This window comes from Gopherus flavomarginatus, chromosome 1, assembly GCF_025201925.1.
Source record: "Gopherus flavomarginatus isolate rGopFla2 chromosome 1, rGopFla2.mat.asm, whole genome shotgun sequence".
Classification (NCBI taxonomy): Eukaryota; Metazoa; Chordata; order Testudines; family Testudinidae; genus Gopherus; species Gopherus flavomarginatus.
In genome coordinates this window covers 84,797,777-84,815,181 of record NC_066617.1, presented here as the reverse complement: position 1 = coordinate 84,815,181, position 17,405 = coordinate 84,797,777, and the positions used below count along the sequence as shown (strand labels likewise).

At 42.7% G+C, this 17,405-nt stretch overlaps 1 protein-coding gene across 6 annotated transcripts in view; it reads left to right on the top strand.

The window, feature by feature from the left end:
* ATP2B1 (ATPase plasma membrane Ca2+ transporting 1) overlaps positions 1-17,405 on the top strand; it is a 115,200-nt gene that overhangs the window by 60,409 nt on the left and 37,386 nt on the right. For all 6 annotated transcript variants that reach the window (XM_050934581.1, XM_050934601.1, XM_050934562.1 and 3 more), the window contains exons 3-6: positions 6,944-7,141; positions 12,615-12,869; positions 12,949-13,074; positions 14,905-15,042. In XM_050934581.1, the coding sequence (XP_050790538.1) occupies positions 6,944-7,141; positions 12,615-12,869; positions 12,949-13,074; positions 14,905-15,042 (717 nt within the window). The remainder of the gene's footprint in view (positions 1-6,943; positions 7,142-12,614; positions 12,870-12,948; positions 13,075-14,904; positions 15,043-17,405) is intronic.

Below are 17,405 nucleotides of genomic sequence, written 5' to 3'. Positions count from 1 at the left end.
GGCCCTGAGCCGTTCCCTCTCAGCTGGGGCTTTCAGGCTGAGCTGGAACTGACACTGCAGTTCTGGCTGCAGTCACTAGATGGCACTCATGGCAGCCTGAGTTGCACAGGCTGGACTGCAGTTCAGGCTGCCCTGCCGCTGGGAAGCCTGAGCATCATCCCCCGGAGCTGGGCTTGGGCTGCGGGGGCTAGAGGGGCTCAGGTGTGAGGAGTTGGGGAGGGAGGGAAGCAGGGCTTGGAATGCAGGGAGTGGTCCTGCTGCTGCTCTGCTCCAAGTTCCCCCAGGGTGGTGCAGCGTTTCCCCGCTCAAGTGGGCTGTGCAGGGCGCCGTGGGGATGGGCAGGGGGCACAGCTCCCAGCTCCTGCGCTGACGGAGCAAGTGGCTGGGCAGCCCGAGCTGCCAGGGAACTGCCGCCTCCTGCCCCCGAACCTAGCCCGCTGCGCACTCCCCCACCTCAGCCCCGCACTGCCTGCCCTGAGTGGGGAGAGGCAGAGCCCAGCTCCGAGCGGGACAGCGGGGGGTATTGCGCTGTCAGGGGACCCCCACGGCTCGGGCACCTGGGGGTCAGTGTCTGTCCTCTCGGCTCTGCCTGCACGGGGCTGAGGAAGCAGCTGTCAGTGCCTGACCCTCGCAGCCCCTCCACTTGCAGCTCCCCTCATCACTCCTTCACTGAACCCTTTCCTCTTGTACTCTTCCTGCCTCAGCCCTCTCCTCCTGCCCCTCCCCTTTCCCCTGCACCTCTTCTCCTGCAACCCTCCTGATACCCCCTCTCCTCCTCTGCGAGTACATCACACCCAGCTTCTCTAGCCAGTGTAGAGCCCCCAAGCACCCCCACACCGCTCTGCTGCCCTGGGGGGGCAGCCAAAATTTTTTTTGCTTGGGGCAGCAAAAAACCTAGAGCCGGCCCTGGCGGGAGGGAGGGCCAACCAGCCCCACTTTGCTTCCGCTCTTGGCCCTTCGGGGCTGAGAGCAGGGGCGGACACATTTCATTATTGGTGACGGGGTGGGGAGGTACCCAAGAGGAAAAGTTTGGGCACCACTGTGCTGGCACCACCAATGGAAAATAGTGCCAATATTCAGTGTACATTTCCCTATACTTATGCAGCAGAAAATTCTTCTCACTCACCCCTGTTCCCTTGGCAGGCGATGCTCATCATGGCTGGGGCTGGATGCAGTGCTGTGCTGATGTGCTCCAAAGCTGAAGTGTCAATAAGCATTTCTTATGAAAATGTTTATGGAAATAGGGAAAACAAGTTTTTGAAACTTTCCCTTTCCATTTTGACTGTAAATCCAGCGACATATCTGTCTGGTTTTTGTCAGCTGCTTCTGGAGTTGCAGCTTTGAGGCAGTCTGATCCATACTTGCAGAATGCCTGACCTTGATGAGAAAGAGAAAAAATGAGGATAAGAGAGTACACGTTCCAAGAGACCCTGCAGTGTTGCATCAGATCATGAACTAAGGACTTGGATGAGACAGGAGAGAGGCCCAGGAGTCCGAACAGAACAAGGAGTATTTTTCTTACGTTCGTTCACAGGCTGCAGACCTCGGCTGACCTTCAGGTTCAAAAACCCCAGACTTCCTTTTTTTGCAGTTCTTGTAGAATTCCGTGTTGGCTGCTCCCTGCACCCCAAAAAATGTGAAGTGGGATGCATCCTTACCAATACCACTCCACACCAGAGCAAGGAAAACCACAGCTACACATACTATGATCTATGAGAACTGTGGTTGGTGTATTTGTACCCACAGCTAACTACATTGTGCACTCAATGGGACATAAATGTTTACTCCGTTAAATTGTTTATACAAAATTTTAACATTGATTCTCTGTATTGTTTTTCCCACTCAGTAAAGGTTTTTTTATTTTTGGAGAATCACTATCTTTAGTTCACAACAATATTGCAGCATGCATAGCAGTAATCAAAGCAAACAGAACTTGTGAAGGCACACCAACTATCACAGAAAGCATAGCTTTAGGAAAATACCCAGTCATATTTATAAGTAAATATTTAGCAGTACTCAAAGCTCCAGGGCCAGAGAACACTAACACAGAACACTCCTGTGGCTGATTGCTAAAGTGCTCTTTCAAAGCTTCCCTCAACTGCATGGCTTCACTTTGAGCTCTTGTGATAACCCCCGTGCCTGACTGTTCAAATTTGGCAGACAGCTATGCCATCTCCAACCTAGTGGCCGCTTTGCCCCTTTGCCTCATAGTAAGCAGGACATAACAGGCCGTTAACCATTGGGATATTTTTCTCCCTGAGATCCAGTCTAGTCAGTAGACACTAGTGCCCCTTGAATCTACCAAAAGCACATTCAACTGTCATTCTGCTCTTGCTGAGCCAGTAGTTGAATCCTTCCTTGGTGCTGTCAAGGTGGCCAGCGTAAGGCTTCATGAGTCAGGGGAGCAAGGGAATAGGCCCAGAATCACCACTGACATTTTAATATAGCCAATGACAATCTACTAGTTGGGAAGAATGTGTCTGCTTGCAGCTTTCTGAACAGTCCTGTGTTTTAAAAGATGCAGGCATCATGGACCTTCCCTGATGAGCCCATGTTGATATCAGCGAAGCTACCATAGGAGAGTAGCTTTCTGCTGATGTAGTCTGTGACAAGGTGGGCTGGTGCCAAAACAGGATATGCATGCTGTCTCTTGCCCCCTCCTCCCCAGTTTGGGAACCCCACTGCTGCAAATCCATCTACTAGTTGCTGCGAGTCAGTCCTGTGTAGTAGGAGATGATTAATGATCTCTACACACTTGCATAACAACGGCCTCCATTGTGTAGTTTCCAACTTCAAAATGACTGTTACTGGGTAATGGGGAATCTGGCCTTGCAGGCTTCCAAAATGCTATCATCACTCGCTTCTCCACTGTTAATGCCACACTCATGCTGGTGTCCACACGCTGTAAGGCTGGGATGAGCTCAGCACACAGATCCAGGTATGTGGCCTTTCACATCTGAAAGTTCTGCAGCTGTTGTTCGTAGTCCTAAACCTGCATTACAGTGCAATCCCATCACCAGTGCTCATATTTCAGACCCAGAAGTGATGTTCCTCTATCTGCAACTGCTCTGTGAATGCCCCAGCAACCTCAAATTGTACTTTCATTGTTTCTCAGCAAACTGTTCTTAAACACATCCGCACATCCCATTTGTTGCAGTACTTTCTGCAGGTCTGCAAGTACAGGAGAATCATACATACATCCTGTCTTTGCATATTCATGAGAATAGCTCAGAGCTCAGTGGGTTCTATGCTTCTGTCAGGGATAAGCAGAGACTGAGAATTGCTGCATGAGTTTGCGGGATTTTTTTTTTTTTTTAATTATGGGTTATGGATGATCTGATAGGATGGAGAAGTTGCATGTTGGGAACCTCACTCCAAGGTCCCATAGATCCCTGGACATCCTTATTCTACCACAACTCACTTGAAAATTCCCAAAAGGTACTGCTCCAGATGGTGGGCATGTGGCACACTGGGATACCAACCTGTGCTGCATTTTGTTTCAACGCATTCCCAGTATGCATTCGTCCTAGTGATATACAAACTTTGGTTGATGCAATTACATTGGTGTAGAGCTGCTAAAGTTTATAAGACATGGACTAAATCCTAGGTGAATGTGTCTGTCCCATTGGGAATTTCATTTGGTTTTGATGGCTATTCAGAAGTGTAACAGTAATGGATTTGATCATTCATGTTGTAGAAGGAACTTGACATGTTCAGAAAGCTGTAACAGAGCAATTAAGGAGCACTACTGAATGGCCATCCCTAGGTGAAACAATGGGATTGCCACTTCCAGGGCCTCTGCTTTTGAATGGACTCTTCATGGAAATCAGATGGTGGAGGGGGGCTATCTGCAATTCCCTCTGGTCTGGTCTGCTCATATGGCTAGGAGAGCTGTAGTGTTTTGTTTTTTTTTTCCTGTTACCAGAGAGGGATAGATACTCTTTTTTAAAAGGTGGACTTCTCCAAAGCTGTAGTGTCCTCACAAGAACAGAAGACACAGCTAGAAGAAGTGGAGGCAGGCCTCTCTCAAAGGACTTGGACCAGATTCAGGGACTTGCAGAAAGTGAGAGATCCCACTGAGGAGGATTGTGTTGAAGAGTTTCTATAAATTGCTAACTTTTATGCTTTAAGAGTAAAATGTGTGTGAGAAAAGTCTTTGTAAGTCTGTTTCCTTATTTTACTATCACACTGTCCCTGATGGATGTAATTCAGAACCAGATCACTCACAACCAGACTGTGGAAGGAACATGTTGAAGCAACTAGAGGGCTCAGGAGGGTGGTGGCACTAGTTCCAAGGCCTAGGTGAGCAAGACTGCAGGATTGGACTCACGAGTGTCAGACATGGGGGTCTGACTGGGGTGTGTGTCTGAGTGGCGCAGCTCTAGGAACAGTAATCAGTCACTACCCAGAGAGCTTTAACCGCATGTGGGATTCCCAACAGACACGTGTCAGTTTAGACCATGGGACAGGATAGATTGCAAATGAATTTTTTTCTGTGATAGGGTTTGGCCTATTTTCAGTATCCAGTACTATTAATTGGAAGTAGGCTGCTACTTGAGCATTCAGCAAATGCCTCCGTAGTGGCAGCTTATCTGCATAAGGGTAGATAGGTTGGTTGTTTTTTTTTTTCAAGCAGATTTGCAGAGAAGGAGCCCTAAAGATGTGGTATACTGTATATGATTTCCCCCTTTCCCTCCCGCGATTATTTAGATGTTCAGATCCTCACTTTAGGTATCAGGGAAACAGATATCTCCTGCAACTGCCTCATCCATATTACTATTGTTTACCTACAGAAAATGGTTCTGTTCTTAGCAACACATTAGTAAGTGTTCACTTAGGAGTGCTGGGGGTGTGGAGAGAGAAGAGAATAACCTATTGGGGTTGGCCTACTCACCTGTGTTTTGGCCTTTTCAATTCAGTCATGAAGCAGTCCCCTGGTGATTATCTTGCTTTTTCTGGAAGTGTTAGTGATATTTCTCACTATCCTGGGCATGGTGCCATTCATTTAGTTGGCATGTTGTGTGCTTGCACTAGCATACTGAGAATGCAAGCCACAACTTGAATGTCTTATTGCTCCTTATATGTGGATCTTCAAGTTACTCAGCTTACAGATAGTGACATGTTTGACTTATGGATGTTGTTGGGATACTGTTAAAAGCAACTAACTATTAAGGCCCTAAAATGGAGACACTCCTTCACAGGAAAATTTTGAACATTGTATTTTGAAGTTTTTTTTGTAGTGATTCCCAAACAAAACTGGACATTGAATAAAAAGGCCTTTGAAACCCTGTTTAAAGACTATAAGAAATGTTGACAGAAAAGGGTCATTCTGTTTTCCATACCCTCCCCCACACACACACCCCTTCAGGGCTAGAATAGGATAACATACTGAATGATACTAAAAACTATAAAAATGAAGAATTGCTAATGGTACAACTAAAAGCTCTGATAACTATACATTAATGATTTGTAACTAGGGATAGTGAATGAGTTTGTATGAAAGAACACTTATGCCAAGCCTTGCTAGCATAAGTGTGGTTTTGCCAATTCTTCTTTTACATAGAATTACTGATTTGCTTAAAGTGATTCTATTGCAAACCGAACAAAGGTAATGTGCTGGAAGTTTTGAGGTCAAAACACAAACTTGAAATGACAAACATTTTAGTGGGATGACCCAGAAACAGAGTAACACAACATGACCTAAAAAAATGTAAATTGAAGCTTGCGCATGTGTAGTGTACTGGTTACGTAAAGTGTGATGTCCTAAAAAGCTGATTGGAGAAACATTCAGTAATATGGAATGTGAAAATGTAAAATAATCCAAGTGAACATGGCTCATATTGGAGAAAAACTGAACCACAAACTGAGGACAGGAATGAGGGGACCAGACTAAGGGATCAGAGGAGGTGACAACCGTCATGAGCTCCCTGTATGATTGAAGTGGCCAAAAGAGCTAGTGTGATCCTGAGATGTACACACAGGGAAATCTCAAGTAGAGATAGAGGGCTTATTTTAATTTACCTTTTGTATTTTGGCACTGGTGTGACGAATACTGTGTCCAGTGCTAGTGCCCACAATTCAAGAGGGATGTTGATAAATTAGAGCTGGTTCAAAGAAGAGCCATGAGAATGATTTAAAGGACTAGAAAACCTACCTTATAGTGACAGACTCAAGGAGCGCCATCTATTTAGCTTATCAAAAAGAAGGTTGAAGGGGTGACTTGATTACAGTGTAAAAGTATGGGAACAAATATTTAATAATGGATTCTTCAATCTAGCAGAGAAAGGTAAAACACAATCCAATTGCTGTAAGCTGGAGTTAGAGAAATTCAGGCTGGAAATAAGGTATACATTTTTAATAGGTGTGAGTATTGGTACAAGTTACCAAGGGTTGTAGTGGATTCTCCATCACTGATCATTTTAAAATCAAGATTGGATCTTTTTCTAAAAGATCTTCCCCCAAATAATTCCCAGAATAGTTCTATGGCCTGTTATATAGGAGGTCAGACTAGATCATAATCGCCTTTTCTGGCCTTAGTAGCTATAAGATATAGGAGAACTTCTGGGTGCCGTGCAATATGGTAGCTTGACCTCCCTATCAATTCAGTCTTATCTATTGTCTAGCATACATATACGTTCAGATACGTAAGAGACAATAATTCTCTCTGAAATGGTATAAAAAAGGCAGAAATAGATTAAGCCTAAACTGGGTGGATTTGTGATTCAGTTTCCTGCTTTTTAACCCCAATAATTTAAAAATAAGACTTAGTATTATGTAAGAATCATTCTTGAAAGTATTTAATATATAGTATCATGCTGTATTCCTACCTGTGTTAGCTGTGTTATAGAGTGTGATGCTTCTGGCTTATACAGAGTTTCGTGAATGGGAGATGCATATGATTATAAAAAAACAAATGCTGAAATTGACTTCTTTTTATATTTAGGTCTAAGTGGAAATCCAGCAGATATAGAGAGAAGAGAAGCAGTGTTTGGGAAGAACTTTATACCTCCTAAAAAGCCAAAAACATTTCTTCAGTTAGTATGGGAAGCACTACAGGATGTTACCCTAATTATATTAGAAATTGCAGCCATAATATCATTGGGCCTTTCTTTTTACCAGCCTCCAGGAGGGAACGAAGCAAGTAAGTAAACCTTGAAGCAAGAAATATTTAATATATGTAAATTGCAGTGTTGTGAAACTTCAATTCTAAATTTTACATAAGATCAATTTTAATCAGCCAATGGAGGCCAAGAGCATTCTTATTCAAAGTAATTTTGCTTGCTTTCCATTTCACTTCTCTACTGGGATAACACTAGCATAAAAAAAGGTGTATTGGTTGCATTTAAAATAGAAATTCCAATAATATTATGTGTTCAGAGTCACTTTGACTGTGAAGTGATATCGTACACAAGCTTTAATACTTCAGATGTGGTTTAAGCAGCAGGAGCCGCTGGACTCGTCAAAAGTAAACAGCCCACACAGTTCATGTTTTCATGCAATAAAGTGCAAATGAATATTTATCTTTTCTCTTTCTTGAAGATTCTGAATAAACAGAATTGTTTCCAGATAGTGTTCACCAGGTTTTTTCCACTGAGAGCTGGCATGTCTAGCAGTCTTCTGTTTCTCATTCGTAAATGATAGTTAACACTGTCTTTGATCCTCCAATTCAGTAATGAAAAGATTCTGTCTGTACAGTCACTCAGAACTATCAGTTTAAAAACTTCAGCACCTTTTTTGGAGCAGGCTTTCAGTGAGGGTTTTTGTTTGGTTTTTTGTGGGGGGTGCGGCAAACATCATGGTGTCTGCTTTGCTTTGACAAGTTGAAGCTAGAATGCAAAGAAGTGTTGGTTAAATAAAAATAGACATACAACTGTTTCCAGTCTGGTGCTCTTTCACCCCGTTCCCAGACATCTTTCATGAGGTTGTAGAAGCTGATCCAGCCATCAAGACAAAAGTGAAACCCTATCCAGGCTGCATAGATAGCAGAGTTCTTGCTACAAGTTCTTCTTCTCAAGTTCAGTTTAGACATTCTAGTTCTTGTGACTAATGTGATCACCGGTCTGAGTCACTAAGCCATTTTCTCCATTGAGCCAGCTATTTCCATACCTGTCAAAGAATCTTCTAAAACCCTTCAGACTTAAGGGAGACAACCAGATGATCTGACTGAATTTGAGTAACCTTTGCTTTCAGAAACTAGCACAAATATCAGCTAAACAGAATTGTTTGTAGTATAGCTCAAGGATGACTTCATAGCAGGGTGGATTTCTTTAAATAAAATCAAATTTAGTCATGATTTAAGTCATCAAGCAGGATGCACTGATTTAAATTGTGTTAAATTTTGCATTTGTACATTTTAGTTTTTCTGAAAGGTTGATTCTCATTAGTTGTTAGCATTAAAACATGATGATTTGCAATTAATTTATAGCCTTTACACTAAATTTAGAATATCTGTACACATTTATTTAAGCAATCATGTGGCTTAATTTACATCTGAATTTTACTTGGATTCTTAATTTTAAAATTTATTTTAAATGGTGAATCTTATTTACTAGGGGTTTTTTAATTTGATTTGTGTTGAGCTCTGATGGAAATGCAAATTAAATGCAGCAAAAAATGAAAATGTATTAGGTATAACAAATGTGATTGACTACATAAGAAAAAATGATCAAAGTTAATAAAACATATTTTACATTTAAAACTAAAGTGTTAACTATAGTTAGTGAACAGAACTGATTATTTCTGGTCACATCCTTCAAGACTTTAGAACTAGAAGATCTCATATTTTCATACCTCTTCTTTTTTTTTTTCTTTCACTCTATGAATAAAAAACGTCCCCCTTTTTTTTTTTTCCAACTCCCAGTTGATTTCTTTACTTTGAATGTAGTAGCCATTGAACTGCACTAGTTGAATAAACTGAAATGAAGAAAACTTTCTCTGTACCTTCAGAAGAGGCTACTGCTATCAAAAGCTGGCATAGCATTTCAACAAAATTTGTTCCAGGTGCTTAGTCCGTGCCTTCTACCAGCTCAGTGACTTTCTCTAAAAGTTGGCAGCAAACACATATACTGATTTAACTTAAATAAAAAAACTGATAGATTTTAATGTTTATCCCTTAACATAATTTATCGATTTTCAATTTTAATTTTGAATAGATTTAAGTTAAATACATGTTTACTTTTTTAAAATAAACAAAATCCAATTAAAAAAATCCTGTTTTGTGTTTTAATGGTTTTTATCCACCCTACCTCATACTATTGACATAATTGTCGGTTGTTAAATGAAAGCTTTTAAAATAACTCTTACTTTGGTTTTGTTACAACTTCTGAAATAGTCCATTATAAGAGCTGTTCTTGTTTCACCATTTGAGCAGTCCTCCAGAATTCTGTAGATCAGGGGTCGGCAACCTTTCAGACGTGGTGTTCCAAGTCTTCATTTATTCACTCTAATTTAAGGTTTCGTGTGCCGGTAATACATTTTAATGTTTTTTAGAAGGTGTCTCTCTACAAGTCTATATATTATATAACTAAACTGGTGTTGTATTGTAAAATAAACAAGGCTTTCAAAATGTTTAAGAAGCTTCATTTAAAATTAAATTAAAATGTTGATCTTATGCCGCTGGTCCGCTCAGCCAGCTGCTGGTCTCGGGTTCTGTTCACCTAGGCCGGCAGTGAGCTGAGCGGGACCTGCGGCCGGGACCACAGCTGGGAAGGATCTGGGAGCCAGAACCCCAGACAGGTAGCAGGCTGTGCAGGGCCTGCAGCCGGGACCCCAGACAGGCAGTGGGCTGAGTGGCTCAGCTCATTACTGCTCAGGGGTTCCATCCGCCGGCCCCTGCCAGTCGGGATCCCGGCTGCTGTACCCGCTTACCCCGCTGCCGGTCTGGGGTCCTGGCCCTGCCCACATACAGTGGGTACATACCTCCCTGGTTCTGGCCCATTCTCTTCCTCTCTCTGCACTGAGCTGAGGGTGGGAGTGAAGGGTCTGGCAAGGAGCTAGAGTGAGGGAGGGGGCTCAGGGTTGGGGCAGGAGGTTTGGGTGTGGGGGCACTTAAATAGGAGCTTCCCAGGTGGTGTGAGGGGTGCAGGTGAGAATATGAGGGGGAGGATGCAGGAGCTTCCATTTGGTGCTCAGGATGGGGGTGGGGATGTGCGGGTATATGGGATGTGGGGCGGCTGGGGATGTGGGGGCGTGCAAGACTCAGGGCAGAGGGCTAGGGCCATGTGAGGGGGGTGCAGGTGTCAGGGCAGGGGAGGTGGGTCTGTGTGGGGGTGCCAGTCAGGGCTGGGGCTGTGGTGGAGGTGGCTCCTTGTCCCCTGACTACCGCCTCCCGGGACCCTATCCCCTATCTAAGCCTCCCTGCTCCTTTTTCCCTGACTACCGCCTCCCGGGACCCTATCCCCTATCTAAGCCTCGCTGCTCCTTGTCCCCTGACTGCCCCAACCCTTATCCACACCCCTGCACCCAGAAAGAACCCCCTGGACTCCTATGCTTATCCAACCACTCCCCGCCCCCTGGCAGGATTTCCAGAACTCTGGGCCAATACAAACCCCACCCCTGCTCCCTGCCTGCCCCAACCCCTCTTCACACCCTACCTCCTGACAACCCCCCCCGAACTTCCAAGTCATCCAACCCTCCCAGCTGCCCGCCCCCCAGGACCGTCCTTGCTCCCTGTCCCCTGACTGCCCCGACCCCTATCCACCTCCCACCCCCAACAGACCTTGGGACTCCTGTGCCCCATCCACCCCCCCTTGTCCCTGATTGCCCCCTCCAGAGATCCCCCCCCCCACCCCAACCACCCTCCCATCCAACCCACCCTGCTCCCTATCCCCTGACTGCCCCCACCCCTTACCCAACCCCCCCATTCCCGGACCGCTTACTGTGAGGCTCCTTGCTCATCTGGAGCCCTGCCGCTGTGCGCGCAGCCCCGCCCCTCAGAATGCTGCGCACACGGTGGCAGGGCTCCGGATGAGCAGGGAGCGTCTTTCCCTCCCCACGGAGCCAAACACTGCCCTGCGGGAGTGTGCAGCCCCAGCCTCCAGAGTGCTGCGTGCATGGTAGCAGGGCTCCAGGGGAAGGCGGGGGACGGGCTGGCGGCTTGCTGCGCTCGGCAGGACACTCCGGTCTGGGAGCTCGCCCCCTGCGAATTGCCACTCCAACAGGATTTTTGATGGCACACTGGAGTCCCGGCAGGCCCCAGCATGCCATTAAAAATTGGCTTGCATGCCGTCTTTGGCACACGTGCCATAGGTTGCCGATCCCTGCTGTAGATCATCCAGATTGACAGCTGCTGCTATCAATTTGGATGGCAGAGTTTAGTAACTGTTCCAGTCATAAATCCAAAATAAGTTTCACAACTACCTTTTACAGCTTGTTTGGAAGCACTGTCATTGAAGTCCTTGCCAGAGTTTCTTGAAATTTTCAAACTGAAATTTTTGCCAAAGCATGACTTTTGTTTTTTATGGTTCAAAATTTGAAGGAAAATCCACTGTTGCAGCCTTTGCCTCTGCTGTGACATTTGAGGTGGGGGGAATATTTCTTCATGTAAACAGAAGTTAAAAGCATTGTCTGCTCTGGAAGACTTGAGGTGGTTCAGAAGATAACTAGAAATTAATTCTAGTTTGAAAACATGCCAATTTTTTTTTAAAGTTCAATATCTCATCTTATTCTGTTCAGGACTGGAAAAAACATGCCAGGTAATGCTTGTAGTCAAAGGTAGATAAAACAAGACAGTGATGAAGATTCACTAGCCAGGTCAAGAGAAACATTGGGAGAGATCAGTTTCTGTGCAGCACATAGCTGTTGAGATGGGGAGAGTACTAGGGTTTTCTGCCAACGTGGTGGTAGAACCCATTCAGGGGCTCATCTTTTCAATAAGCTTCTAGCTACTAACTGTCTGGCACACTATAAAGCTCCACATCGTTTTAGCTGCTGGAACAGAGAAGAGATTTTCTTCCTTGCCTGCCTAGAACCTCTTCCTAACTGGTTGTTTTGGGAGGATCAGAGGGAAACTGAAAAGGGAGGTTAAATAGTCGCTCTTCTGCTACTCCACTTCACATCCTGTTGGAGGGGGGAGGAAAAGTCTCCATTCCTCTGGATCTTCCCCCAGCTGCTCAGTTTTCTCCAAGCAGCCAGAAGAGTGAAACAGGTGTTCTTCTGTTTCACTACTGGCAGAGTTCTGAATAGTAGTAGGGCAAATGACCAAAATCTTGTCACTGAGCAGCTGCCAGGTAAAAGTGAACAAAAAAGATTTGCTGGAGCTGGATAGCTGTTACCTTTGCATTGATAAGGACCCTTAAAATTTTCAAACTTAAGCACCTAACTGATATCTAAATAAATGGTCTGATATTTTTAAATTGAGCACCTGTAATTCCCACTGAAATCCTTCTTTGCCTTCCTGAGTTTCTGAACTACACTGCTTCTCTCCTCATATCCTAATTGTTCCTACTCTCTCTTGTAATCTCTGAATAAGACATTGACCAGCTTTAATTTAAGCCTTTCTTAGGAAATCCTTTTACCAGACTAAAGTCAGTGTGAATTTATTCCTTGTGAAAGTTAATATGGATTACAAAGGAGTTTGGTTTTGAACTTTTTAAAGAAGTCTTTATTTCTTACAGCATGTGGAGCAGTGACTGTTGGTGAAGAGGAGGAGGAAGGTGAAACAGGTTGGATTGAAGGAGCTGCAATCCTTTTATCTGTAGTTTGTGTGGTATTGGTAACCGCTTTCAATGACTGGAGTAAAGAGAAACAATTTAGGGGGCTGCAGAGCCGCATTGAACAAGAACAGAAGTTCACTGTCATCAGGGGTGGACAAGTCATCCAGATACCAGTAGCCGACATAATTGTTGGGGATATTGCACAAGTAAAATATGGTGAATATATATTTAACTCAATTATTTGACTTTATTAATAGTGTTTCAAGTTTGCAGTTTTTAATGCTCTGTATTTTAGGTGATCTTCTGCCAGCTGATGGTGTACTTATTCAAGGAAATGATCTTAAAATTGATGAAAGCTCATTGACTGGAGAATCAGATCAGGTTAAAAAGACTTTGGATAAAGATCCTATGCTGCTGTCAGGTGCGTGAATATTAATATTTAACTTATAGAATGTAGCAGTTGATACTAGGTTATAACTGATCCTGCAACTTGAATTTCTAGAATTTTGGTTTTCCTTCCTACTGGACATAATGACCCTGCTGAAGGCTTGTGCTGTCGGGACTGTGCCATCAGAGGCAATTCCTGATAAGTCTGTATATATTAGCTATTTTCACCTGCAAAGTGACTTGCAAAAGACTCTTCTAAAATGGCCTGTGTCTTGTTATTGTTTGATATGTAAACCAGACGTGAAAGCTTATTAGAAAGTTTTTTGAGGTTTATCTTTGAAATACCGGCAATATCAAGTCTGGTCTGGTCTTGGTTTTATTGGAGGATTTGTTGGATGGCTTACAGTGTATTCATGAGCCCATGCGTTATTAATGTTATCCATTCACAACGTTAACCAAGAAAGCTAAATGTGTAAAACAAAACCTGTGCCTTCAGCTTTGTTTCTTGTGCCTTTTGTCATTTCATGTGTGTTCTACTCACCATAATCACAGGGCAGACAATATGAAATTTCTAATGCAAAGCACAAGTATAGGCACAATGTTTTGGCAGGGGAGAACCTTTTAGCTCTATATTCTACATAAGTGTGTTCAGCTTTTTAAAGGTGGCTTGTAAAGAAGAGAACATTGTATCTCACCACTTAGCGGAAATGTCTGAGATTTGATAATTTTCTTTACTTTATTTTTTTAGTCCCTACAGTGTAACTAGCTGCGAGACCTTTTTTTCTAGTACTTGGAACAAAGGAGGAAGAAGACAATTCTTAGATTCACAGTTCTGCCAGTTTGCAGTGCTCTGGCCAAATCACTTAATGTTTGCTTTAGTTTTCCATATTTACAAACTCAAATCTTGCTTACCTCTCAGGAACAGTTAGCTGTTTGTAAAGCACTCTGAAATTCCTGGGTGCAAATTCCTGGGTTAAGTTTGTGAGAGTGTCAAGTAATTGAGTGGGAAATAAATACTAGGATGTGGTAATTATCTCAAAACAATATTAATCCAGCTAATAAATTTAGTTTTAACTATGGAAAAAAAAATTCAAACGTTACGGTATGGAAATGACTAACTTATAAATGTTCATAGTTTGAGTAAGATAAATTGATTTTTTAAAGACAGATTAAACTCTTAATTTTTTCTATTGTGCAGAGTTGTTTTGGATACCTAACTATATTTGTACACCTTAACATATTTGTATTTTTTAAATTTAGCCCCAACTCTAAATTGCTTAGTTTCATAATGCCTGGTTTTGAGATAAGTGATATGCCTGTAGGGTAATTTGGCCTGAACTGCTGATACGTATTACTTTTTTTGTCTAAGAATATAATTTATTTTAAAATAGGTTATTTTGCTGTCAAGACAGTGTTTACTCCTTAAGAGCTTGCCTTGGCTCTGATTGTGCAGTTGTAATATTAATGTTAGCTTTTTAACTAATTTTGTTGGCAAGTAGCTTACATAAGAATGTGACTATCTTTAAATTAATTGCAGGATTAAGCAGAATGAAAGCCTGGCCTGTGAACGGGAGAGTTTCTGTTAAAACAAGTTGGAATAGCAGAAAAATGCCTTATGTATTTTTAGATTGCCCTAGCATCCAATTAGTGTCTCAAGAACAATCTGTCTAAACTCTTTCTTTAAACTTTTCTGCACTTTTAAACACACGTCAAGGGATTGTATATAATTTAATCAAGTATTTGGTGACTCTTCTATTAAAAAATACCACCACCAAAAAATTAACGTAACGTTAGATTGTATTGCTTTGCCAGCTGGCTACTTTTACACTTACTGGGAAAAGTATTAAGATGTACTCTGTTTCAGGTACCCATGTGATGGAAGGCTCTGGAAGAATGGTAGTTACTGCTGTAGGTGTAAACTCTCAAACTGGAATTATATTTACCTTACTTGGGGCTGGAGGAGATGATGAAGAGAAAGAGAAGGAGAAAAAGGACAGGAAAAGTAAGCATTGAAATTTTAAATGGCTGAAGAATGTAATATTAGAGTTCTTTAAAGTTTATATTCTCCTATCCTGTCGGTACTGTTTGGCAAGGTCAGTCAGATGGCAGTGGCCTGTGCAGAGCACCTGTTCCCATGTAATGTCTTGCAGCCAAAAATCTTTCAACATGGCATCTGCTGTCTTCTCAAGAAGACAAATCAATGGAGAACAGCTTTTCGGAAAAAGTTGTCTTACTCCTTATACTCTGTATGACTCTTTCCATAACTTCAGGTCTGGCAATGGCTATTGGAACTAAGTAGTACCAGAGATAAACATGAGGACTCCTAGAAGAAGGCCTTAATCATTCACTAAAAATATCTTCCCAGGAAGTTGGGAAGGACTTGAAGCAAAATATTCCTTCCACAATAATCTATATAAATTCTTATGGGGATGATACTGTTTTAGGATCTCTGCCAAAGGCTAATTATATTTCTTCCTATCTTAAATAATTCCATGTTCCTTTTTGAGGTACACAACTCCATATCTTATCCCAGAAACTTCCCCAAAGCTTAAAAGGTGGCCTGGGTTACTAAAGCAAAACAGTAGCAGAAGATACGTTTTGGCAATTAGTTCCTTTGGAACCTTTTTATGGTAGCTCAGCACAGAGAGTATCTTTTCTCCTCTTAACCCTGTCTTTTCTTACTCCTATTAGAAATCAACAAAGGCTTCAGGTAAAGCAGGCTAATTCTTTAAATTTAAGAAAAACAAAACAAGCATTGACCTCTTAGCATGGAGTTAATGCATCTGTTCCCTTCCTCCTTCAATGCTATGTTTTTAACACAGACTTTCTGATATAAGTCACATTAGCCAAAGTAGACAAAGAACTAGACAGCCCTTTTGGCAAGTAACGCTCTTTTGTTCAATATTGACTTGTCCCTACATATAATCTGAGTGCTCTTTCAAAAGCTAGGAACATCTCCATTTCTCATAAATCTGGAAACAGCACTCTCTGAATTCATTCACAATGCAAAATTGCAGAGAAATCCTCAGCCTAGATCCGAGGATTCAAAAATCATGAAGACTGTTAGTTTGTGTTTTTTTTTTTTATTTATTTTGTAGCTTAAGTGTCAACCTGGACAATAACCATTTATCAAGCCAGCATTGATTGTGGAAATAAAGATCCACTAAACTAGAGTCATGGTTCCCTCCAGGGCAAAGAGAATAATCAAGGCAGTGACCTAGAATACATATTTACTAAGCAGCCTGGACTGGATGTCAGCCTTTGTCTGGCACATGTTGATTGCTGTAGTGAGTCTTTCTCCTACCCAGTTACATTTAGGCTTATAGTAGAAACTACTGTTGTGTGGCTTTCTGAATTAAACTAGAGACTTGACTACTGAATTAACCAGTGGGGGGGGGGGTTTCTCTGCAGAAAACATAACTTATTCTTCTGTCAAAGATAGTACTGGAAGCCTATTCAAACTTGCTTTGGTGTCATTGCATATCAGTTTTCAGTTAAAAATCCTATTTAGTTGCTTTGTTTCCATTGTCCTGATTAAAACAGTTTTTGTATGTAGAAGCTGTAGAAGTGTAGTTCAGCCTTGTATTCAGATCTGTAAATGGGTTGCCTTAAACTGAGAGTGTCCAAATTTTGGTCCGTCCGGGCAAATGATAAGAAAATGTGCACTTGTGTTCCCTGATAGCTCCTTCCCCCTCCTCTCCCAGTATGAATGGATGAGTGAAGAGCAAAGCAGCCCCTGACCTGCTGCTCATTTAAGAGGGGAGCCACTTTTTGGAGAGCTGGAGCTGCGTAGCCTTCACAGCGAGGAGAGGGAGGGGGAGTAAGGGGGAAAGGAAGCAAGCAGCTGGTGCAGGAGATGCTGGTGCTTTGAGGAAAGGGCAATAGTGAGAGAGGTGGGAGCAGCAGTGATGGTCCCATAGAAAAAGATAGTTGCAGTAATTGATCTTAGGATCTTGGCCTTGCCCCCACTGCAGCTGACTTCTAGGAGGGCTGAGGTGGTTTTCCTAACACAAAACGCAATGTGAAACTATCCAGATTTTACATATTTGCCCGAGTGGCCATTTTGTTGCAGATTATCATTAGTGAGTATCCACAAAGGTTTTTGACATTCTCTTATATGGCAAATGACCAGACACAAAACTGTTAGTCAAAAGTAGTCTGCCATGTCTATAGACAGGACATTAAGAAATAAGACTGTCCTAACAGATACCTCTGGAAAGGGAAGGTCACTGGAGGTTTTTAAGAACAAGTTAGAAAAACACCTGTCAGAGATGGCCTAGAAGGATAATACTTAGTCCTTCCACAGTGCATGGGACTAGACTAGATAATGTATCGAGGTCCCTTCCAGTCCTGCATTTGTGATTC